At 48.5% G+C, this 24291-nt stretch overlaps 2 protein-coding genes across 7 annotated transcripts; both read left to right on the top strand.

Moving 5' to 3' along the window:
- The first annotated feature begins 1191 nt into the window (after positions 1 to 1191).
- LOC122397748 (vesicle-associated membrane protein 7) lies at positions 1192 to 3315 on the top strand. Of its 5 annotated transcripts, none has more exons than XM_043397120.1 (7): positions 1192 to 1473; positions 1677 to 1794; positions 1887 to 2099; positions 2183 to 2320; positions 2390 to 2551; positions 2647 to 2739; positions 2814 to 3315. In XM_043397120.1, exons 3-7 carry the CDS (start codon positions 1896 to 1898, stop codon positions 2880 to 2882), a joined length of 666 nt encoding a protein of 221 aa, XP_043253055.1. In that variant the 5' UTR covers positions 1192 to 1473; positions 1677 to 1794; positions 1887 to 1895; the 3' UTR covers positions 2883 to 3315. The 5 variants fall into 5 exon arrangements, with proteins under 5 accessions (XP_043253055.1, XP_043253054.1, XP_043253056.1 ...); XM_043397119.1 differs by having other exon boundaries at positions 1713 to 1794; XM_043397121.1 differs by having other exon boundaries at positions 1192 to 1428; positions 1713 to 1794.
- Positions 3316 to 7622: 4307 nt separating this feature from the next.
- Positions 7623 to 23209, top strand: LOC122397597 (proton channel OtopLc-like). 2 transcript variants are annotated; one of them, XM_043396843.1, is made up of 9 exons: positions 7623 to 7709; positions 7956 to 8233; positions 15402 to 15629; positions 17546 to 17748; positions 17841 to 17867; positions 18286 to 18599; positions 19556 to 19721; positions 19807 to 20092; positions 20186 to 23209. In XM_043396843.1, the coding sequence occupies exons 1-9, from the start codon at positions 7623 to 7625 to the stop codon at positions 20889 to 20891; spliced, it is 2295 nt and encodes a 764-aa protein (XP_043252778.1). In that variant the 3' UTR covers positions 20892 to 23209. The 2 variants fall into 2 exon arrangements, with proteins under 2 accessions (XP_043252778.1, XP_043252779.1); XM_043396844.1 differs by lacking the exon at positions 7623 to 7709 and having other exon boundaries at positions 8027 to 8233; positions 20189 to 23209.
- The last annotated feature ends 1082 nt before the right edge of the window (positions 23210 to 24291 follow it).

The raw sequence follows: 24291 nt of genomic DNA on the forward strand, positions 1-24291 counted from the left end.
ACAGCTGGAAAGCCCTGAAACAGTTGGAACGTCCTGCCACAACGAAAAAGCCCTGAAACTTTGAAATTTTCGAAACTATTGGAAAGTCCTGAAACAGCTGGAATGTCCTGAAACAGTTGGAAAGTCCTGAAACAGCTGGAAAGTCCTGAAACAGCTGGGAAGTCCTGAAATTTCTTGAAAACGCCGAAAATTCTTGGAAACTCTGAATTTTTAGCAAAGTTCTGAGTTTCTGGACTTCCTAGTGGGTTCAGGGAAACCAAGGAGTTCCAGGGAGTCTTATAACTAAGGTAATGATTTGGAGAGGTAAGGAAAGGTAAAAAATGATGAGAACACATAGAATTCTTTGTAATTATATCATTTATTGCCATAGATTTACATTATACAATGTTTTAATTCATATATATCATGGCAGAAGTTGTTAACAAGGGTCAGTAGTGGTCAGCAGGGGTCAGCTTGGGTCAGCAGTGGTCAGTAGGGGTCAGCAGGTGTCAGCAGGGGACAGCAGAAGCTTGCAGAGGCAAGCAGAGACCAGCAAAGACCAGCAGAGACCAGCAGGGGCAAGCAGTAGTATGTTGTAATCGTTATACGTTGTCGGAAGTATCAGGATTGGTCAGCAGTGGTCAGCGTTGGCCAGCAGAGGCCAGCAGAGACAGGCAGAGGTTAGCAGAGGCCAGCAGAAGCCAGCAGAGGCTGGTAGAGGCTGGCAGTAGCCAGTAGTAATGGTTATTCGTTGCCAGATATATCAGAAGTGATATCTGATATAATATACATCTGTACACTCATACATAAGAATAATAAAACAGATTTCCTTGTCACTCAATAATTCAAATATGATCGGGGAGTTTTAAAACGTGCATTTCTTTGCTTAATACTTTTTAATTCTTTGCTTGGTACTTTGCTTATGTTCGTCTACATACATAGGTCGGAAAGTAAAAATGCCTGGGCAGTCGAGAATCTCAAGAGATTCCAAATCGTATGACGTTGATGGGAGGTTGGATTTGATTTGTGCAAGAACGAGAAGGTAATTGTGAGCCTTCCTCTCTCGACTCCCACGAGGCGATCCGAAATTGCTTCGTGCAGCTTCGGAGAATCGAGAAAGAGGGCACGTGTCAGTTTGGCTTTGTCGACTCTCCGAAACTCTACGAGCTCACGTACGCGTGATCTGACATAGTGTGAGTAGTGCACTCGGTGCACAATCTGACATAACTGTGGTCAACTGTCATTACAAGCACAAGTTGTGCAAGTGTTATTGTACTACAGAATAAGTGTTTTGGTTCCCTTAAATCTTTTTCTATGAAGTGACACAGCACATTGATTTAACGTATTGTTCACTGATGTGTTTTCAAAAGATCGTTGATTTCATATATACGAGCAATATTGAAACAAAGAACGTTCGTCTCTACGGTTGAGTCATTCGATTTCCTTGAGGTTGGTCGCAAAAATTATTGATTGTTCATATCCATGAACTCGAATGTGAGTTACTACTTCGTGATGCTTTTATGTTTTATTATCGTTTAGAACAGCTTTTAAACATAAATATCAAATTAATTGAAGAGTCGAGTATTCTTTGAAGGTTAGAAACTATGGCGTATTATGAACAGGGTTGCCACCTCTCTGTATCTTTCTTTTGACTATCTCTGTTTATAAGTACTAAAGTTACTTTGTTGTTCAAGCAGTATTGACCACCTTTATTCGTATTCTTTGTGTGCTAGTGTGGCAACATCTTGTTTTCAGTATTATCCAGCACGATAACAGATAAAGAAGCTTAGCTGCAAACATAACGTTATTTGTTTGGTGGGTACATTTCTCTGGATTAAAGACTTTGTGCTTGCCAGTTTATAATATTGGCTACACAGACCTAAGTTAATATTTTAACTCTATTGCAGACATTCACCATGCCCATTTTATATTCTGTGGTGGCCAGAGGGCAAACTGTACTTGCAAAATATGCTACCTGCGTTGGAAACTTTGATGAAGTGACCGGAACAATTTTGGCCAAAATTCCTCCATACAATGACATGTTGACATACTCGCAGGGAGCATATTTATATCATTACATTTGTTACAATAATATTATTTATATGTGCATAACGGATAATGTGAGTAATCGAAAAAAATTGTAATACGCCTTTACGAAAATTGAAAGTAAAATGTATAAATAAATAATGCGTTTCCTTTAAAGGAGTTCCAAAAGACCAGGGCATTTATGTATCTTACAGAAATTAAAAAAATGTTTCTAACGATTTATGGCGATGGCGCCCAAACTGCTGTCGCATACGCGATGAATATAGAGTTTAGCAAAGTATTGGACAATCAAATGGTATATAGAAACGTTTTTTTTTTTATCGTACGCACTTTATGCTTTTTCATATAAGCGTTCTTTGTCTAGAAATATTATCACGAGTCGAATAAAGACATCGACAAGTTGTCCAAAGTTCATGGCGATCTAGACGAATTGAAAGATATAATGGTAACAAACATCGATACCTTAAAAATGCGCGGCGAACGATTAGACCTTCTTGTATGTAAGGCGGAAAATTTATCTACTAATGTAAGTACGAAGCGAAAATTAATGTACCAATGTATTTTACTCTTATATGCGCTAACAATCGAAAATGGGTAGCTATAGTTACGTATCGTTTTCAGTCTGTTACGTTTAGGAAAACCAGCAGAAATTTAGCGCGCTCGTTATTTTGGAAGAACGTCAAAATTTACGTAATTATCGGAACTATCCTTATCGTAAGTATCAATGCTAAACGCGACATCTGGTATTCAATCCTACATAAATGTAAATGAACCTGCAAATTTTCTAGATTGTAATATACGTTATTGTATCCATATCTTGCGGAGGTCTCGCATGGCAAAAATGCGTCGGAAATTAATACACGAGTATCACATTCAAACGCACTACATTGTCTCTAAACTGTGATGTAAATTTATGTCAACACAGATTAACGATCGGACGATGCGCGTACTTATATTTTTAAGCAAACAAAAAAAAAAGAAAAGGACGTGATGCAGATTTTATATCTTGGTTTGTTGTGCGCATAAAAAAATCGAGAAGTATCGTTCGATCCTGCATTACGTAAGTATATTGAAATAATACGAGTACCGTTAGAAAAATATGTATACGTCACGTTATTTTTATTATATCACCGGAAAAGTGTCGATATTATTTGTATGCCCCAAACAAGAAATATAATTTTAATGTCAATCATGTATATTGTACTATACTGAAACGTTCCACGAAGGAACGAATAAATAAAGAAATTATATTACACGAACCGTTTATTCTTTTTCCTTTGTCCACTCTAGGGGTGCAACAAGTGAAGGTCACGCAATTTTATTGCGTATTTCCCTCGTAGAAATATTTCCTTAGATTAAGAACCGTATCATTGGGACCGGAGCGTTCTATTTGCAATCTAGATGAAATCACGTCGAGAATTGATCGAGTCATCGGTTCTTCCGGGCCATTAAATGCATCAGATTGTTTTTCACACGGAATCGTTCGGACATTGCAAACGGTGCACTGCTCTTCCCATAGTAGCGTCGTGCGCATGCGCGGCGCTTTGGTTTCCCTCCAATTTGCTTCCTACGAAAGCCCGCGCGAATTCAATTTACGCAATCCATCGTAACAAAAGAAATCACTTGTTAAATGATCGATTCGGTACTTTCATTCGGTTTATCCGTAAAATAAAGTTACAAAAGGAAGAGTACGGGGATTTATTGTTACTGTTTTATTCTGTTTGCTATTTAAACGTTATGGTCTTAATATATATATATATTATGTATTATAGTATGAGTAAAGCGTCTGACCCAGCACGGGTCCTATTTCCCTTCCGAACCAATCCTCCTTTCTACCATATTTCGACAGACCCGCGGATGAAATATTCAATGAAAACGAATTTATTCGGAACAATTGGACTAATGGACAACTCTGTGTGGAAGAAGTAGACACGCGACTAGTTCTGTAAAAGATGTTGGAATTGGTCGAGCGAGAGATTGGTACGGTCCTGGCCGGGGCGCCCGCCGTGTTCGGCGCGGGACGGGTGGCGGCGTCGCAGGCGCTGTCGTCGCGACGCCCGGGCCATCGCAGCAGCCCGGCGACTCTGGCAGGATGTCGATGGTTCGCGTGGCGCGCCCTTCGGGGGGTGCCGAACTGACACTTGGGCGGCTCGTTTCGTTGGCTCGCGACGATTGATCGCGCGTTGTCCGTGAACCCTCTCGGTGGTAAAAAAAAACACTTTCCCATCGCAAGGTCGCTCAACAAGTTCCGGCCGTGTGCGCGGGCCAGGCCGGCCGGCCGCGAGATTAATCGAAAGAGGAAAACATCCCCCGTGGTGGTAGCGAGTTCGCACGCGCGGCGACCGAGCGCAGCGGCCGTGCCGCGCGGCGGATTCTCGCGTGCACTTCGGCGCGTGCAGCAACCTACGGCGGTGAATGCACTCTGAGGACCGCGTGAAAGCCGGTGGTAGCGAGGAACGGTGCGGTGAGTGGGCCACGTTGCACACTGCGTGTGTTTACCGTCGCGAGTGGGGTGGTTTCGTGCGGTGGCTGGAGACCGTTTCGCGTCCGGGCACGGAACCGCGGAGGTTCCGGATGCCAGAGGCGAGCTGACGGCTCCACTGCCGCGATCGGATGTCCGCCAGTGAGGGCAGCAGGGACTACGTGCCGCTGGATGAAAGTGAAAACGAAACGTCCCGCGACACGGGGGGATGAGCCGAGGATACGCTGCGCGGAGAACGTCCGGCGGTAAGAGCTTCACAGACCCCGTAAGTGGATCGTTGCCTTTGCTCTTTTACTTACGGCCATTAGCCCCTTATTTTCTCGCTCGCCCGATGAAATCGTAATTACCCCGGCCAGAGATACGGGGCAGCTAAATATCGCGTGTCGCGGACCTCCCGCTAATCGCGTTTCCGTACAAAGTATCAAAACAGGCCATCGACGAGGAAAGCCAACGGCCGGCGAGCATGAACGCGGAAATGCCTGCGTTTCCCGGCACGCGAAATCGAGCTATGGGAAATCGTTGCTGCGGCTCGCCGGGAAAAGCGCAACTACGGCCACCCCGCTGCTGGAAATATTGCACTTCCATCGCCGGATATAGAATCGTGGTATCGATTCACGGACGCGTTCTTCAAATTGTTTCACGCAACGCGCCGTTTTACCGGAATCGCTCGAAACCCGCGCGATAATTCGCGGTGACAAGTTGGGTCTCGTTTACGATCCCGCGCATTCCCGCGAACGTGCCTACGATTACTCGATGCGATCGAATGGAATCCTCTGCGGGGAAATTGATAGAAATATATCCGCAGAAATAGTTAGAGATGCGAGACCAGCCTGGTCTATTATCGAACCAAGGAAAATAACGTCCCGGGAGATCCCCAACGACGATCGTCCGAAATGTTTCCGACTCCGCTCGACCGAGGAAAAGATATAGCGTCTTACCCCGCTTTATCTCTCCCACGCCCCGTAGTATTGCCGTAACGTGCACGGGGTTCGTTCGATGGAGAAATATTCGATGCCACGTACGCGAGCCATAAAACGTCCGGGGAACGATAGGGTCCGACCCGGCATAGCGTTCTGAGCGATCCCGAACAGGAAGAATGTTCATTGGCGTTCCGGGGCTCGGAGGTCCTGGCTAAGCAACGACTCGCTGGTCCACGACTGGATCGCTCACAGGAAGACAAATGTTCCCGGAGGTACGACGACGCCCTCGTGTTTCGAACACCCTCGACTTTTATGCAAAGCATCCTTGCTCGTCGCTAACTTTCCGCAGAGGGTGGTAATCCTGGTATCCTTCGGCCAGTGTCGAGCATTATTCGAACGAAATTTTATTTGGATAACGATAACGAATGAATAATTAACGAAAGAAGATCGACCGCTTACCCCGATTAAAAGTAGCTGTCAAGCGACGTTATTCTAAATAACTTTTGGCCAACATTGATTTCGGTAAAACGTTTACAACTAATTTCCAACGAATAGTAGAACGCGATAGCGAAGGTTGCGTGTGGTTTGCGTCTCCAGAGACGCGAGTTTGTTCGAAAGGGGAATGGAGTTTCGTGTATATCGAAGCAGAAGCAATATTTGCCCGTACGGGTCGGAATATTCCGTAAATACTGTGGCAATATTCAGACGTTCCCATCAATTTTGCAATATCTCATAAATATTTTTGAGAAACGATGCCTTGAAAATATTCCAGACAAGTGCATGGTCGTGTTCTTTCCGTATTAGACCGAAATATCCCCTTAAAATTTATTGTACCCTCCTCCAATTTCGCCCGGACGTTACCACAATGCGTTCGAAACATTGCAAATGGCGGAAACGGAACGACTGCCGGAATATTGTAGAAATTCCTCTCGAAATATTCGAACACTGCGAGCATGCTTGGGTAACATTCTGCGCCGCGTGGGAGGCAATACGCGGTTTGTACAACCAAGTCTGCGGTGTAACGTGTCCCGTGGAAGCTTACTTTTCGGAATATCTTGTTAGCGAGTCAACGAGAACCGGGAGCTCCGAGTTCGCCAAAGACTTGGAGACCGCTGTACTAAGCCGTTAAGTACGTAAGACTTGTCTCCGCGAGTCGCGAGACGTCGATCGTCGCCTCTCGAACCCTCCGGTTTAATTAAGTCGCGGGAAAGAAGCTCGTTCGCGCGAACGAGATTTTTCCCGAGCGTTCGATTCCGTCGGGGGATCGGAGCGTCGCGAGATCGAGCGACCGTCGAGACGTCTCCTAGTTTTAATTAAAGTCACCCGGTCGGAGTCGCGGCTAAGGCAATTAACTCGAAGACAAACGGGAGGCTCGATTGAATTTCCTAGCTTTCCGTAATTAGTTTCGACGTAACGGAGTCGTTCCTCCGTCGGCGGCCCTGATAATCGCGCCTACCGACGAGTTACCCGCGCGAAACCGACGATCGGAGTTTGCCAAGTCCACAGGCGTGCACCCTCCGCGGCCGCGGCGATGCCGGAACGGTCTCAAAGTGTCGGTTCGTTTCTGAGAAATTAGCGGATCGACGACCCTTCCGAAAGAGACGAACGAACGAGTGGAAATCGTGCGCGTTCGCGGCCCGTTGGTTTCGAAACAGGACGAGCTTCCTCGTTTCTCGTTGTTTCCCGAGTTCCTAGCTCGGGGTCGAAAGTGGCACGGCAGGGGGGGGTGGGTGAAATTTTAATTCGCGCGCCGGAAGTTTGATATTCAGAGATCCGGAGTCGGCATTCACGGTCTCACGTACGACCACTCGGCGACTCTTCTTTCGACGGGGACATTTTTGTATCGCGTCAACGACGAAGGAACTCTTGTTCCTCGCGCCGGACGGAGAACGCTAGAGAGTGAAAAGGAAACGGAGAAAGATAGGGAAAGAACGTAGCACATGGGGGGTAGAGATGATAGAACGAGACGACGATCTGTCATTCAAGGACGATTCTTTCAGCCTGCAAACTCGGTGGATTGTGTGTGCAGGGCCACCCTCTTTAGAATTCCCCGACCGTGGAGCAAGAAGCTCGTAAAAGACAAAGGGGGTTGGTAGCGTCACAGGGGTGAAGAAGCCGAGGCACGAGGGAGAGATCGGAGAGGAAGGAAAGGCGACACGAAGGGACGCGGAGAAGCGAGAAAGGAGATAAGGAAGATGGGAGAGAGTTCACCGGATCTCAGCCTCCGGCTCCGCCGGGGCAGCTCCGACTCCAGAGATTCCTTCTACATGGACTTTGCTCAGGTACTAACACCCCCCCTCGATAATCCCTGATAGATAACTCCTGTCGCGCTACAGCGAACGGTAAATTTATATTAATAAAATCCCACGATTCCTCCTCCTCCTGGATCATCCGCTGCTAACATTCGGGGTGTCGTCTTTCGATTCTCAGCGGGGGTGAATTTAAAATTCACATTTTCTTAACATTAGATTCCCTCGTTGGTGGTATCTTGGATCGTGCAGGAATCATTTTGTGAATTGATTGAACAGGGCATCGACTCGGACATCGAGGAGGTGACGCGTCTGGAGGACAACAACTCGGATCCGATGATGGAGAACCACCTCGAGGAGAACAGAAACGAGCTGCCCCCGCCGATCGAGGACATCACCACGATCCCGGAAGAGGCGTCCGAGGAGCTGCGCGAGGAGGAGGAGGCCGCGGCTATGGAGGCCGCGATGCGAACACCCGAAGGCCCCATAATTAACACGGAAGCGGAGAAACCGGCGCAGCAAACCCCGCCCCAGCTCTCCACGCTCGACCCGCAAGAGTGAGTACGCGGAAACGCTACGCTACGAAATTGCTGTACGCGGAACCGTCGTTACGGGGGTAATTTAATCCGGATCTGACAGCCTTCGGTTTTAATTGCAATTTCTTCTTTTTTATTTTTTTTTGGTGACATCTCTGCAACTCCACGGGGCCCCCTTTTTCTGCCAGCGTGTAAATACTACGACAAAGCGAACCGAATTGCCTGGACTTCGTTCGACATATATTCATGCATGCGAGTTCTTTTCATCCTCTCGACGCGCAACTAACGTCTTTAATGGCCCGTTCGTCCCTGCCTCGACCTCGTGTAATATTCAGATCGGAAACAGCGTCTTTGAAAGCGTTTCGACTTAAAAAAAATCGCGAGGAGTGACCCGGCAGCGATTTATACCAGCCTCGACGCGCGCACCGCTTCTTCCGGTCTGCGTTTCTTGCCGGGAGTATGACCCGCCGTTAACGAATCCCCATACGTCTCGTTCAGACGAAGTCTCTTCAGCCAGAGTGCGAGGGTAGAATAATAAAAGAAAAAAAAGAAATACACGGAGCCGAGTTAAGTAGATGAACAAAATGAACGTTCGGATCGCGGCGTCGCGGTGAACAAAACTACAGAGTGCAGGGTGAAAAAATATTACTCGCGGTGGAGGAAACTCCGGTTAGAGTCGATTTTTCATGGAAATTCTGACGCCATCGCGCGTTAGATCCTCGCGACTGTAAATTATTTCCTCAAAGGCTCGTTATCGGTGCCAGATACTTGGAGTATCATTTCCCTGCTCTTCGCTGAATATTTTTGATCGCAAAACTACCTTCGTCGGGGAAGGTTCTTGCAGGTTGGCGTCAATTATTCTCCGCTACGTATTTCGTACGTAACGTCACGATGTAAATTACGGCTCCCCCTAAACGGGCACGTTTCTCCTCGTCTCTTCATTCGAATGACCACCGCCACTAGTCACAGCCACGGGACATTACTCACTGTCCACGATTAACGCGCATCCCTCGAGTCTGGTATCCAGCAGGGAACCGGCAGCGGTTTGTATCTCCGCCGACGATTGAACTTGATCGTGAAAAATCGTTTCCGAAGCATCTCCACTTTGCTCCATCAATTCCCACTCGACTCCCGAATCACGGTTTCGCCGAGAATCCTTACGAAATTTCGAGCTACCAACACCTTGACATCGTCAGCTTTAATCTTTCGGGGGAATAAAAGTAACTAGTTTCTAATTTAATCGTGCACTGGGTATGCAAACTGTCAGGAATTTTTATTGGACGTTTAACGGTTCGCTGAACGGTTGCGTTAAAAAGAAAGACTAACAGAATTTTTCTATTGGAAGCATGTAATCTCTAAAACGTGGACTGATCCGTGAAAACGACATCGCTTCAGTCAGGGTCAATATTATCCCGAACCCTTGCCGGTACGCTTTTCGACGTACCCTCTTGACAGCGGAGCTTCGAGTAAAGTACTCCGTCAGGAAACATTATTGTCGCCTAAACGCCATTATAACGACACGAAGATCCTTTTCCCTAATAGAATCTGTTCGCTACGCAAGATTCGATTCAACTTCACTGGCAAACAGACTCATAATCGATCGATCGTATTTACTTTTTATACGTTCCACAGCGTTAAATCGTATTGTAGACGAACAAAAGTACTTTGATTTGCACGCTGTTGCGTGGCAAACCGTCTAATCCGTCCAATTGAATCGTTGGCAGACAATCGCTCGAGCAACGTGCGAGTCGGAAAATCGAGAAACGATCAAACGCGTTCCCGTGACGGGTATCGAAACAGAGATCCCCCGATCAAAGCGAAACACTGACCTCGATCTGCAAAATGGCTGGGTTCTGGCGGGTCTAATCAGCGAGTCGCGGCGAAAGGAGTCGCGCGTCAAAGGCGTATCGTCGCGCGACGATAACGAGGAGGCTCGTCGTAGCAATTAACGCGCTTGTTACGAAACCTGTTCGAGGATATTAATCGCGTCCCGCCGATACGCGATCACCGGTGCTTGATTGGTCGTCAGATCCGTTTATTTCCTCGTTCGGCGACGCGTCGAATCGTGCGATTAATCCGCGCATCGAACATCAATTTCCTTCGATCCGTCGATCGTGGCGGGTGGCGCGCCTCCGTTCCGGCAGAACTCGATTGCTTCCGGCGGATATCGAACGCGAATTTCGCGGACGCGCGACGGGGCCAGCGGCGCCGAAGTTAATATTGACCTGTCGCTTCGTTATGGCCAACAAACGACCTTCGTGCGCGCCTCTCTCGCTTCCGATCGTGCCTTATCCCTCTCCCCGCTCGCTCTCCCTCTCTTCCCGTTTCACCGGAACCGTCCTTCGTCCCGGACGAGAGCCAGGGAGACCTGTTCCCTCGATTTGCATGCAGATTCGATCAACGTGGCCCGAGCCTCGACTCCTTCGTCCTGTGGATTCCTTTGCAACACAGCACGCGTTACGGAAGAGGGTAAAAATTGACAAATTTAAGATCCCTCCGACGTGGACGCGAGGTTCAGGGAGCTCGCCCTTCGATCGTCCCCGATTGTCCCGGCGCGGTCGAAGCGCGAGTCGTGAAATCGAGTTCCGGTGGGAAAAAAATCGCGGTCGGTCCTTCCGCGATCGTTACGCCACTGCGAATCTCGTTCGGGTAACGAGCCCGCTATCAAACGACCGTGTGTCCAGAGACGGTCCGGTGGAGGAGCGGCACGGGGACGGGGAATGATGAACGAGGGGCAGAGAGAGAGACAGAGAGGATCGCGGTGTCAGGATAGAGCAGGGCCTCAGTTTGTTATGCGGGGTCCGCGAGTGCCGTGACACGAGCCGCGAGGGCCGTGACTGTGCTATCCGTCGGTGTGTTCAGCAGCTTGCGTTCCGTCGAGACGGCCGAGGAAACTACCAGCCAAGGTCACGGACATGCTCATCAAGGAGACCTCCCTCAGGTACCACGATTCCGTTCCGCCGACCGCGGATCGATCCGAGCCGGTCCTCAGCACGGTACGACTGGCCGGGAATCCTAAAATCGCGCGCGCACACCCACGCAACGCGTCCTGTCTGCGATTTCCGATGGCACGACGTGCCCCTCGTGCTCTTCGATACGGAATTTCAATCGCCAGGGAACACACGAAATCCTTCAGATTCTGAGGCAGATTTTCGCCCCGGCAGCTTCAGAATGTTTCGAACGATCCTGCGACCAAGGCAGCAATCGCTCTCGATTCGAGTATCGGAGGAGGGAAAAAATTGGACGGCAAAGCGGAAAGCGTTAAAATATTTGTGAGCCCGATGCGTTCTCTGTATCGAGCCATTCTCACCCCTCCGACGAAACGTAATCCCCAGCGTGGGAGAGACCGAGAACGCCATCGCGATTAAGTATTTATACGTTTCTTTGGTTCGTCCTCGACTCGATTACTACCGCTTTTATCTTCAATGTCCAAATATTTATTTGTATAAATATTTCTTTACGATAACTCGTTCACCCTCCGGCGCGGAGGGAACGAAACGTTTACGGGGTATTTACGCGTCGAAGAAACGATTAAGAAAATGGTCCGTGGAGGCGCGCGAGTCGGTGCATCGTGCAAGAAAAGAACGGGAAGATGCGAAGAAGCAGATTCCTGAGGAATACCACCCGAAGGGGTGGCGGAGTGCCGTAGCGACCGAAACAAGGGTGAGCCGGGCCAGGAGTCCTCGAGCCACGGATACACTCGTGCCACAATGAGGGAACGGCACTCAGCCACTGAATCAACCCCTCAGTGCCCTCGCGCGCCTCCCTCACGTCCGGCAACACCCTCTCGCGCTCTTCTGCTTCTCCAACACTACGTGATTATTTCAAAAAGCTCCGAGCCAAGGGCCGACTACCCCTCGCCCTCCTCCCCCCTTCTCCCATCTCTACCCGAGAGCTCACCACTCACTTTCCCTCTTTTCCCTTTCAGGGCGCGCGTGTGCGCGCGAGCAAGAGTGACCCTCCTATCTCGTCAAAAGGACGAAACTTATCCGCCTCCCTCTCGCCGCCTTCTATCTGCCTCGTAGGGGTAGGTCGTTTTACGCAGCGCCTCGTTTACCTTCTTAAACGCGCGGAACAACCATCTACCGATTTCAGATATACAGAGTGTCCCGTTACGAACCCTCCCGTGTTCTTTTTCCTATTTTATTGGGTCACCCTCAAACTTTACAACCCTTTCGGCGAACCCAACTCTGCTGACGTTTAATATTTTCAGGCAGAAATAACCACCGCGTTCCTCGACCCTGTTGGCCGAAAATTACATCGTTTTTCTGTGTAAATAAAAGACGAATCATGGGTAAATTAGTAGCTTCTGTCCGTATTCTCTTTACACGAACGATAGTGCTTTAATGACTATTAAAATTGCAAGTCTCAGTGATTATTAAATCGGTCCTCAAATGCTTCTATTCATAGAGCTACTATCGTTGTCGTAAGTTTCCACAGTTTTCGGTAGACCGTGTTTTTTCGTATTGCACAAAACAGCGAAGGGTGTTCGGGTTTTTAACGAGCCACCCTGTATTTAAAGGGGCTGGATGACGCTTCGTGGATGACTGCGTTTCAACAGGGGCGAACGCAAGCTATTTATTTATGCGCGTAATTTTTCGGTGGAAATGTGGAACCAGAGCTCCAGAAATATTGGACGAAGCGAATCGTGCAACGAATATCGTGAAACGACCAGGCCACTGCATTCAGAGGCGAACTCTCGTCGCAAAAGAAAATCTTGACCCTGTTTCTGACTTCCATGCGGCCGTTCACGTGCAGTAAAAGAAAGAAAACAAAGAAAATTATAGTATGAATTGTGATTTGTTAATGGCTTATGTCGTAATGGTAGTGGTTCGTACAAATTATCGATGCAATTAAGTGATACGGTCTTCCATTCTGTTTCAATTGCGTTTATGAATTCTTTTCGAGACGAGAATTGGCAGTTATTTGTGTACACTTGCCCCCAACAGATATCCCCATACGTTCTCAATTGTATTTAAATCCGGGGACAATGCTGGCCAATCTAAACAAATTATTTTCTACTATTTTTCGTTTCTATGGTTCCTTTATAAAAGTTCGACCATTACCAAGCAACCCACTTTGACGGATATAGCAGCCATAGTAGAAAATGCGATTTTCTCGATTCGAAACTCGTACGAACTCCCACCATTCGAAAGAACGTTTGATCAAAAGAGCTTTATATTCTTATTTTCATCGTTTTTGTGCCTCGCGTAAGCTTCCGAGGACGCAATTTTCTCTCGTGCCGTGAAAATCGAAGAAACCCTTTTCACAGGGACTCGAATATTCTTTACCCACTCCCCAAAAGGCGCGTGGAAACGTCTGCGGAGAGGCAAGGGGCGAATCCACTTCGCGGTAAATTGAAATCTCGCCCCGATACGTCCGCGCAATATCGCGGCGGAGAAATAATTTACGGGTCCTTCTTGTTCGGCTACGGCAGGACGAGCCAAGTCCCGCGGACAAGTTGTCGCCGTAAATTCCATGGTAACGCGACGCGAAAAAGCCCGAAAAAGCCCCCGTTGTGAGAAACGAACCGCCTGTATTTCGCTGGTCGTCGGATTAGAGGGATCGGTCAGGATTATCATTAGATAAACGGCCGACGTTGGAAAGTCGTCGTTTAATGACGCTCACGAAATCGTCCGAGCTATAGTGGGTCTCTTCCTGCAGCCAGTGTCAATGTGACAAGTGTATCAAACGTTACGGCACCGCGTTGACCTTAAATTAGACGAGAGAGACCGTTCCTGTGCCGAGTTCCCCTTCGTGCTCCCCGAAACTTTCAGCCGGACTGCGATTGCGCTACCAGAGCGGACGAACGACGACGCGAAATTGGACGTCGATCGTTTCTACGTAGCCACGGGTGCCTGAATATCGGTTTAAAAATTCCATTCTACGAATCGATAGCCGCTGTGAGAAGAAACACGGAGAGACGCGCGCGAGATCCAAGTCGAAACGGGCCCAGAAAGGAGAAGAGAGGGGGGAAGAGTAATCGAGCAAATTAAAAACGACACGCCCCTGTTTAATTGCTCTCGCTTTCCAGGCGAAAAAGAAAAAGATGCAAAGGCAAATGAGCGTCGCGAACTCGCGGCCCCGCGAGCGCGGTTTCATTAAGCCGCGCGAAGAAAACGGGTCGGAAAATATTTTCCAGCCACGGTTAATTGCTTCTTGCCGTGTCCGAGCGACTACGAGGCTACGGAAACTAGGGATGAAACATCGTGTAAATTACGTCGAGGGCTCGGAATGTTCCATTGTTCGCGGTACAATTAGCGTCGAGGGTGATTCTTTGCTAAGCGAAACATTTTCGAGTTTCGGAACGAAAGAGTTCCCGTCGCCGTTATTGGAAAAGCCCACATATACGGTGAATGCGACAGACGATCGAATATTAATCGTGTTTGACTGGCTTTGGCCGTTCCTCCGTTGCTTCTCTCCGTACTCCGAATGTATACAAGGCGAACCGCGAACGGCGAGGGCAGATAAGAGCGATCACATTTCATATACCTCGGTCTCATTGTGTCGCGGGGCTTTTGTCGCTTTCAAAAGCGCTCACCGTGCCGGAACGCATCGAGTGCGAGACAAATTTAATCGGTTTTCCTAATTCGGTAATTATTTCAATTCCGTCGCTTTCCGCGCGAATCCATTCCGCTCGAAACCCGTTCGACGCGAGTTACCGCCTCGAAGCGAGCTTCGCGTCGTCGCGCGGTCCTCGTAATTCGTTTAGGAGAGTTTCCGTCGACGGTCCGCCCATCGGCGATACGGTTAAGTCAGTTACTGGTAACTTCGGAGCCATGAAACTGGCTGTCGTTGCTCGTCTCGTTAAATCGTCAACGACAAATAAGTTGCGAAACATTCTGGATTTTAAGCTTGCGTAGCCGAACGAATGAAAATACAATGGAACCTTTCTCTGTTAGTTCGGATAATAATTTTCTATAAAAGGGGTTGGTAGATGAATGTCAGAGATCGATCTGCTTCGAGTAAAAAAGGTTTCACGAATGGGGAAGCGGTGGTAAAGCGCGCAGCGATCGTTGCAGTAGACAGCGGAAGCGGAGGAATCGGGGGGCGGACGTAGAAGGTGCGCTACTTTGTTAGCGTGGTTCAAGGTATCCCGAGCAACGTAGTATCGTAATTATCCCCGTAATAACGAATCGATCGGGCAAGGACAGAGCAGAGAAATAATGAGGAAACATGGTCTGTACAGCTGGCCAGGACTGCCGGGTGCGCTACCGTCACCGGCTTCGCCGTCCGCGGTAATCGTTTCGCCGGAAACGTTGTCTAGACACAGCAGCAGCTTACCCTCCCGCACCCACCGGCCATCCCAGTTCGCCTTGGCACTACCATGCTCCTCGCAGCCGATTTCCGCGGTCTGCTACCCGGCCCCGACCTACCTCGACGTCGCCGAGGACCGCAAGTGGAAGAAGCTCGGATAGTGAGTTACAACATTCATAAACTACATCGAAATTTTGTAATTTTCATCGGATAAAAGATAAAACACCCTTGAAAACGAATTTTGTTTCAACTCGATACCGTGGTCACTTCTGGAGAAAACAATTATTTTCGAAAAATGGCACAGTAATTATGCAAACACCCTGTATACAAATTTAAGTGCATTTTGAATTGAATAAAGTCATACGATCAATAGGAATTGCTAAAACTTCGTTTGATCCATAGTGTTTAAGTAAATGTTAAAATAAACATAGAAGACAGCATAATTAGAAACAGTTGTTATAGTCATCGGATAGGGGATGAAACGCCCTTGAAAACGAATTTTGTTTCAACTCGATACCGTGGTCACTTCTGGAGAAAACAATTATTTACGAAAAAATTGCACAGTAATTATGCAAACACCCTGTATACAAATTTAAATTCATTTTGAATTGAATAAAGTCATACGATCAATAGGAATTGCTAAAACTTCGTTTGATCCATAGTGTTAAAGTAAAAGTTAAAATAAACATAGAAGACAGCAAAAATTATAGTAGCTGGTATAGTCATCGGATAGGGGATGAAATGCCCTTTAAAATGAGCGTTCGAACCAGTCGATAGCGTAATTAGTTCCGGAGATATAGGGATTTTAATTTCAAGTCGATGTGGGGGCTAGTTTCGGAGATACGGGGGGTCCGAGCGTTTGTTTACGTTTCATTGATGCGAGATGAATGACCGCGAGCGCGTAAATAGTAGCGCGTAGTAAATTCTTGGAAACACTACGCGGAACTAGGTCACGACAGTCACGTTCGTAGGGTAGGTCAGCACGATGCACGAGCGAGAGAGAGAGGTCCGACGCGCTGGACGAAGACAGCGATAGTCGAATTAAAAAAAATTACCCCTTCACATAAATTACGATATCTCGGAAACGGAAAGTCCGATCGTCAAAAACCAAAAACCATCTTAAAGGGGAGGTTTTGCCGCTTCTAACGGCGGTTCAATTATGGATAAAACTCTAGTAGCTTCGGAATTACAGGCGTCTAAAGTTTAACTACTTTTAATACGCGTCATTAGACTGTTCTTTAGAACTTAGAAGCCCATATATTTGCAATTTACATGGGAAACTAACCAGAATTTGATACCAAATTATCTCCAGATCATTCGTGGTAGGTTTAGCGTTAAATAAATAATTGCGTGCTTCATATTTGGAAAGCATCGATTCCTAATAACGAGCCACGAGTATTGAGTTGTACGGATTACTTTGCTAACGTTTCTAGGTGTAGGCGAACGAGCGAAAAAAATGAGGTGTCGTTGGGATTTAGTTGAGCGGGACGGTGAGCGAATCGCCACGATTTCATCTTGACTCGTTTCCATTGCCGGTGAATCAACGCGAAGAAGGGGGGAGAATATATGCCGGTCACCACGGAAATTTCACGTGATCCTCCGTGTTATCCTGACCGACGTCTGCACCTCAATTACCGGTACTTTATGAATCAAACACACGCGCACGGTCGACCACGCGATTACCCGTAATTGAGCCAATTCTTACGGGGGTGGATGTATTTGCGGCCAATGGTATCTCCACTGACGCTTCCCGACATTTCATTCCGGGGGCCGGTGCGTTTCTTTTTCGCCCGTGAACCGTTCCGATCGCTTGCGTTACGCATACGGGGGAATCAGGCTTAAACGATTCGGCTAAATGCTTCGCCCGCCAGCGCGGATGAATTCGAACTCGTATTTTACCACAACGATGAACGCCGTTGTAATCGTTAATCGTGGCGAGAGGCTCGTCGTCCGAGAAAACTCCCACAACAGGTACGAGACCGGAAATAGTCCCATTTCCCCACGAACGGAACGTCGAATCCGCAATCCCGCGAACACCGGCTCTGGTTCAAGCTACAATTTCCGTTTCTTGCGCAGCGACGCCCTGGCGACGACGTTTAGCGCTCTCTACGGAAAGCTGCTGGTCGTCATGGGAATCGCCTTTCCCATGGCGGAAGTAATATCCACCTACATACCGCCGTCGTTCTACGAAGGATTCTACCTTTACCTCTACTTCGGCAGCATGATCTTCCTCGTCTACACGTACACGACGCTGGTACGCGACAGCAGGCCCAAGTCAAGTAAGTAGATCGCGATTCTGACCGATTCGCTCTTAATAAATCTCCATTCGATCCATAGACAAATGGAGTGAAATGTTCAAATTGACTTTCAGGAAGGTCCGCGACGTGTTGTTATACGAGTAGGTAATCCCTTACCGCCATTAAATCCAAATGTCGCTTACGATCGCTCCGTGAATCGGGTTTCCGTACGTAATAAAAACATTTCCGGGCCGCAAAGGGTTACAAATTCCGCAACTTTCACGCCCGATATTCGCCCTCCGCGTAAATTGAAACGATCGCGAGTTCGAAAGCTCGATGGCGTCGTCGTTACCAATTGCGTTTGAAAATCTCGCGACGCTAAAACGTCGGAGGTTCGAAGGGTGAAAGAATCACCGCGGAATCAGCGACGACAGCAACCGCGTCGTAAATTCAGCAGCCTCCGCGCGCGCGGTTCGGTCGCTCGCATTCAAACCGCTTCCGACGACGGGAAGCAAGCTCGGTCCCTGTTAAAATCGCATTAATCTTAACCGGCCGATTACCATAAATTTGCATGAGAAGAGAAGCAAAAGGACGTATGCGACCTGGACTCGTCGCGATCGTCGAGCGGCGCCGGCGGCGACAGCGACGCAGTCGACGCCGCCTATCCGCACGTGGCCGCCGTAAGACCGGCGCAGCACTATGGCAGCTTCTACCTTCGAATGGGCGCCGTGGCGTTCGGCATCGGTTCCATGATCTACTCGGGTCTCGAGTTCGGGCAGTACTTCGAGCTGGAGCAGAACACCAAGTGCCACAACATCATGATGGCCCTCACACCGGCCACCAGGATGGCGTTCATCTTCATCCAGATGTACTTTATATTTCTGAACAACGAGGTGAGCCACCCTCGATGCTTACACGATGCTTAATTTTCAGGTCGTCGATCGAGGATCGAAAATAAAACCCGTTCAGCCATTTGAAACAATTAAATGTGCTTGTACTATAAGTAGAAACACTAACATAGATGCTCGGTGTATGTTAGAATCTGAGGGTTCTCTGGTAGAGAGTATTCGACAAGTTTTTATTTTCGTATCGTTTCGAGATCCCTGTTGAAATATGGAACAATTCTATCGAGTATCTCTATCCTCGTTAGCGGGTCTCGAGATCTCGGATAGCAGATATTTGCCCAGAGAACCAATTAGTATTACGGTCAAGCATGCTGGAATCAATTATCCGATATTCATCCCAGGACGAGGAACTGCGGAAAAGCAATCGACTCGTTGTCCAAGCGTGTCGTTCCCATTCGATTCTATCGGCGATTAAAGCGAGCGTCTCCGTATTGGAAAGATTAGTTGATAATGTAAAAAAAAAACACGTTGGTTTTCTGCTCTCTGTTAATTGTTTAATCTTTTGCGAAGCGATCGCGTAAGATAATCGCGAGGGGAGTCGTCGGTGTAACTTAGTGGCTGATGGGGGGCTAAAAATAACGGGCGGCAACGATGGTGCAGAAATCGGTGCACGGCACGTAATGAAAGAGCGAAAGCGTCGATGCAAAACGAGAACCATCGGTGAAAGGTTAATGAAACGGAAGGGTGAACAACCCTGAAACTAATACTGGAACACGAGTCGTCCGTCGCTTACCCGGCAGTTCGCCGTTTCCTTTGCCGCGATGGATGAATGTCTAACGACGTCCTCGATCGCTTTTCATCGAAGCTCTCGCTGATTCCTCGAGGATCTCGATCCCGTTCGCCGTGCAACGACACCAAGTTTCGCAACGATTATTATATTCGACCCGAGCACCGTTCTTTCACGATTCCCAGGCGAATTAATCTCTGTTCTTTTTTGCCAACAGCAAATGAAAGTTTATCGTCATCGGGTGGTCGCGCGTTTCGGGCTGATGCACATGATTGGCACGAATCTGTCCGTTTGGCTGAACGTTCTCGTCCAGGAAACGAAACACGAGATACTGACGTTCTACAATCCGGAAAACAACTCTCTGCGAATCTCCCACAGATTAGGTACGAATACGCTTAAGCTTCAGACAGCTGGAAATCGTAGAACGTGTCGCAGGGCTCCCGGAGATTGAAACTGAAATGACGTTAGGTTCGAAGGGTAGTCTACATCTCGGAGGACAGAGTCACTACCACCACGGGGAACACCTGAGGCTTCCGAGGGGCTTGAAAGGACCGCATCACATGTTCGAGTGCCGTCGTACCAACATAATGGGCTCGCTGGTCCAGGACGCGAGCCCGTTTCTCTTTCCCTGCACCATAGAATACAGCCTGATCTGCGCCGCGATCCTCTACGTAATGTGGAAGAACATATCCAAGGCTGCGTTCTCACCGCCTAAGACGCTCACAGGATCGCGGCATCACGCCCACGCGTACAGGTAAATCCGACATCGAGGCGATCGATGTTTCGTTATCATCCTTGGAATAATTCAGATTTTGCAACCGTTTGAACTAATCTTGGTGTCTTGCAGAAGATCGCCGCACCACTACAGCGTGGACTGCGCCCGCGCCCACAAGGGCCTCTTCGTCGGCATTCTGATCCTGGTGCTGACCATCATCTCGTTGATCCTGTTCTTCGTGCTGATATCGCGCCCGGAGCTGGTCAGCTTCGCGGTCACCGAGGTGAACGTCTGCGAGCTGACGTTGTACGGGATGTCGACGATGGCCACGCTGATAGGGATGTTCCAGATGCGGAAGCTCCGCTACGACGGAACCAGGAACCTGGAGCTGGACAACATCCTGTTGGTAGCAGCTCAAACCGGCACGTTCATCTACTCGACGTTCACGATCATCGGCGCTCAATTCACGTTGGCGAAGCACACGGTCCTGGTGCTGGTGACGGCTCTGGCCAGCGTCGTGCAGACCACCTTGCAAACGATCTTCATCCTGGACGCGTCGCGACGAACGGTCGTCACCGCGAAGCAGATCAGACACAAACCGGGCCGAGAGATCGTCACGTTTCTGTTGGTCACGAATCTGGCGATGTGGGCGATCAACACTCTGGAGAAGTCGCGGGCGGAGTCGCACCCGGTCCAGCTGCACTTCTACGGCCTGTGGGCGTGGACGATCATCACCCACGTCTCGATGCCGTTGGCGATCTTCTACAGGTTTCACAGCACCGTTTGCCTGTGCGAGGTGTGGAAAAGAGCGTACAAGGTGAAACCGACCTACATGTGACGCAAGGGGTCGCGCGAGGTCGTGTGCAACACACCGGCTCCACAGAGACCGAACACCCTGCCGGCCAGGCTGGGCGCCATTACGGAGAACGATCCGGTTTACTTCATGTAATCAAGCTACCGGTCGCCCGAAGTCTTCTTCGTCCCTCGAACATTTTCGGAACAGACGCTTTCTCGAGTACGCGTTGCGAGCGTTTCGAAAGCCCGTTCGTCCTGCGTTCGTTGCTCTAGCTAGATCTCTAATTTCAGTTCTATCGAGACGTAAATTTCGTTGATGGTTGGACGGACGGGCGAGGAGAAACGCGGCACAATCGACGACGCACAATATTTGTTCTTTTTTACTAAGGTTAGACGCCGTAGACGATTAGAGGATTTTAGGATTTTATTCGGGAACGACGAGATTCTGTTCGATACGCGACAAGACGATTAGCGAATGAGAGGGAGAGAAAGGTGTTAGAGAGTGAGAAGAGAGGTCCTTTTTCTTTGGTCGCGACGTTCGTAAGACTGAGATCTAAGCGACCCGTTGGCTTAGGCGATTGGAGAAACGATTCGAATCCGCGTTAACCCGGAACCCCTGATCGATCTGTCCTTCGATGTTACTCGAATACTCTCACGGACATCCGTCTTCCACGTAGTACAAACTACAACTTAAATAGCGTCTCTCGCGTCCAAGTAGATGTTTCGATAAAGCTACCGATCGAGGGAAACAGACCGTCGATCCGACGTCCCCGGGCTATCGATCCGAGAATCCTTAAAGCGCCGTGCTCCGACGACCGAACAAACGATAGAAACGATAGTTCAACCAAGCGAGCGATAATAGTACAATAAAGTAATACGAATAATTCATGGACCAAAGGGACGCTCGAGCCAAACCGTCCGTCTGTTTCTCTCGATTTCGCGCAGCAACGTCCAGCGATCGATCGATGTTCGTGTTTCGAAGCAAACCAGAAGCCTTCGAAGGCCGGACATGGCAAGCACGTTACAGTTATCCTACACGAGTCCAGCCGTACAGCACGCTTGAAACGGCTCCTCGCACGACGTTGCGCGTCGATCACGAGTCCAAAAGAAAGAAAGAAAAAAGTAGAAAAAAAAGAAATCGTAGAGAGACAAAAGAGGGGAGCCTAGTCCATAAACGCGACGTTAGTGCAGGAGCATCGTAGACTTCCATAGACTCGAGATCGTAGAGCTAAAAGTTTTTTAGAGGGATGTTAGCTTGCGGGAAGAGCAACAGAGTACAACGGCGAATCATATCATTAAGCCTTAATCCGTCGAACGCGTTGTCCAAGGTCCGATAATTAGAGAGAATAGGGGGAATCGAAATCGCTCGTGAGCGAGCACCGACCATAATCAAAACCGAGACGACCTACTCGAGCGTGTTTCTTCGTTTCTTTTCTTCGTTGCACGCTCAACGGACAGTCGCCAGGGAAGATTGGGGGAGAGCGTGACCGATCCGTAGAGCGAATCGATCGGTGTGCAATACCGTTCGGCGAGAATGCGTGAATGGAAGTGTGTGCGAGTGACGATACGTGCGTGTCCTTTGGGAAACGAGCAGCGAAAATGGGGGCCGATGAAAGATAACAGAGCGACGAAAACGCGCGTTTCGCGCTCGTACGCTTCTTACGACGGACTGGCGTTCAGCGACGCCGTTCCGCACGGTTGAATCGGTTGATCTTTTTTTCATTTCTTGTAAGATACGATCCCGCCCGCTACGCGGCTGTAAATATGTGAACGCGTAAAAAGAATAAGCGACGAGATAAAGAACGGATCCTCTCGGTGTTTAGAGCTAGTTGTGTCGACATGTTTCTTCCTATATTATATATAATATATACACATATATATACAAAATATAAATATATTTATTATTGCGTTGTTCTATTATAATATTTATTGTATTATCAGATATAGGATTTACGCGCGACACGTTACATTTTTTGATCGGGGCTCGTGTCGAGATCCTTCCCTCCACCTCGTCCCCCCGCACCTCCTTTCTCTCTTCTACTTCGTCCACGATCGTCGGGGACGTTAAAAGACGCGCTCTCGATTAGCTCGCGGGACCCGGACCCCGTTCGATGTTGCAGCCGATCTCGGCACGAGTCTTAGCCGAAATTCAAAACCAAAAACCACGGGATCGAGCCACGAGGTAAGTCACGATTTCCGCAATTCGGGGTTCGCGAGTCGAACAAGGGTGCACGCGAAAGATACCCTTCTACGTCACGTCTTTAAACTGTACTTTTTCTATGTCCGCATACTCTAGTTCCTACGCAATGTTTGTACTCTTATACCCTTTGTACTATTTGTACCTTACGAATTGCAATACACTCGTCCGCAATAATAATCTGGCTCACGTTATTTACCCTAACCAACCCTCCACCATCCACCGTCGTTTCTTATTCTACGTTTCAGGTGGGTGCGGAAAGGATTCTAGCTACGTGGCAAACTGGATGAAAATAACACGATACAAAGTCGGCCGACGAAACGCAGCGGAGCGATCTCGCGTCGACCTGAATACCTCCGGATTCCGGTCCCGACGTCGCGCTCGTGTCCGTGATCTCCCAACGTCGAGGGAGGTCCAAGTCGAGTCCACGGTCATTTCGCGAGGGAACTCAATTCGAATCAAAAGGAAAGGAAATCGATCCGCGACGCGACTTTCTCCGAGCTCGAGCCGATCTTTCTGGAACGCGGTTCTTACTACGATATTCCGCGCTACGTTCATTTAGAAAACTCTCAAAAGATGGGCGTTGAATAAAAATCAAATGGTGCCAGCGAGTTTAAATCTAGGAAAAGAGCAGACGTATCCGTTCGTTAAGAAATCGTTCGTCCAAGTCAGCTCGGCTAAAATGCGGAGGTGCACCGTCGTGCATAAATTACGCGCAACGTATGACATTTAATGGAACCTTTTATAAGTAATTCATGCAATTGATTATTCGAGTTGACGTAAGCGGCGGTAGCGTCCCGTGCGCCACGCGTTTCGTTCCAAGCGATCGATTTACGCATTCTGAACGTTCGTTTTTACTTCTTGGGAAACAGACAACACGTGCTTTTACCCGAGAGTCGCGCACGTATCAATTTACTTCACGCTGTCCCTCCCTCGAATGAAATATTCATTGTTCCTAGCTTTGTTTCTAATTTCGACGTTCTCCTTGACCCGACGTCGATCTTTTTCCACGTTTTGCGGAACGATATTTTTGCAGCGAGCACGTCCGGAAATAAACGTGACAGCGAGACAGTCCGGTGTCCCCAATTAATTCCGCGTTGATCACGCTCTAAAATCGTCAAGGTCGGTCGAAGGGAAATCTTCTCGATCGTTGAGAACGTCAACCCTCCGATCCGTGGTTCTCTCTCCATCATCGTTTAAAGTTTCTTTGTGAGACGGTAAGACTGCTCGGGCAGTAACGTCTGCG

This window comes from Colletes gigas, unplaced genomic scaffold, assembly GCF_013123115.1.
Source record: "Colletes gigas isolate AHSC1104 unplaced genomic scaffold, ASM1312311v1 Colletes_gigas_Sc00010, whole genome shotgun sequence".
Lineage (NCBI taxonomy): Eukaryota > Metazoa > Arthropoda > Insecta > Hymenoptera > Colletidae > Colletes > Colletes gigas.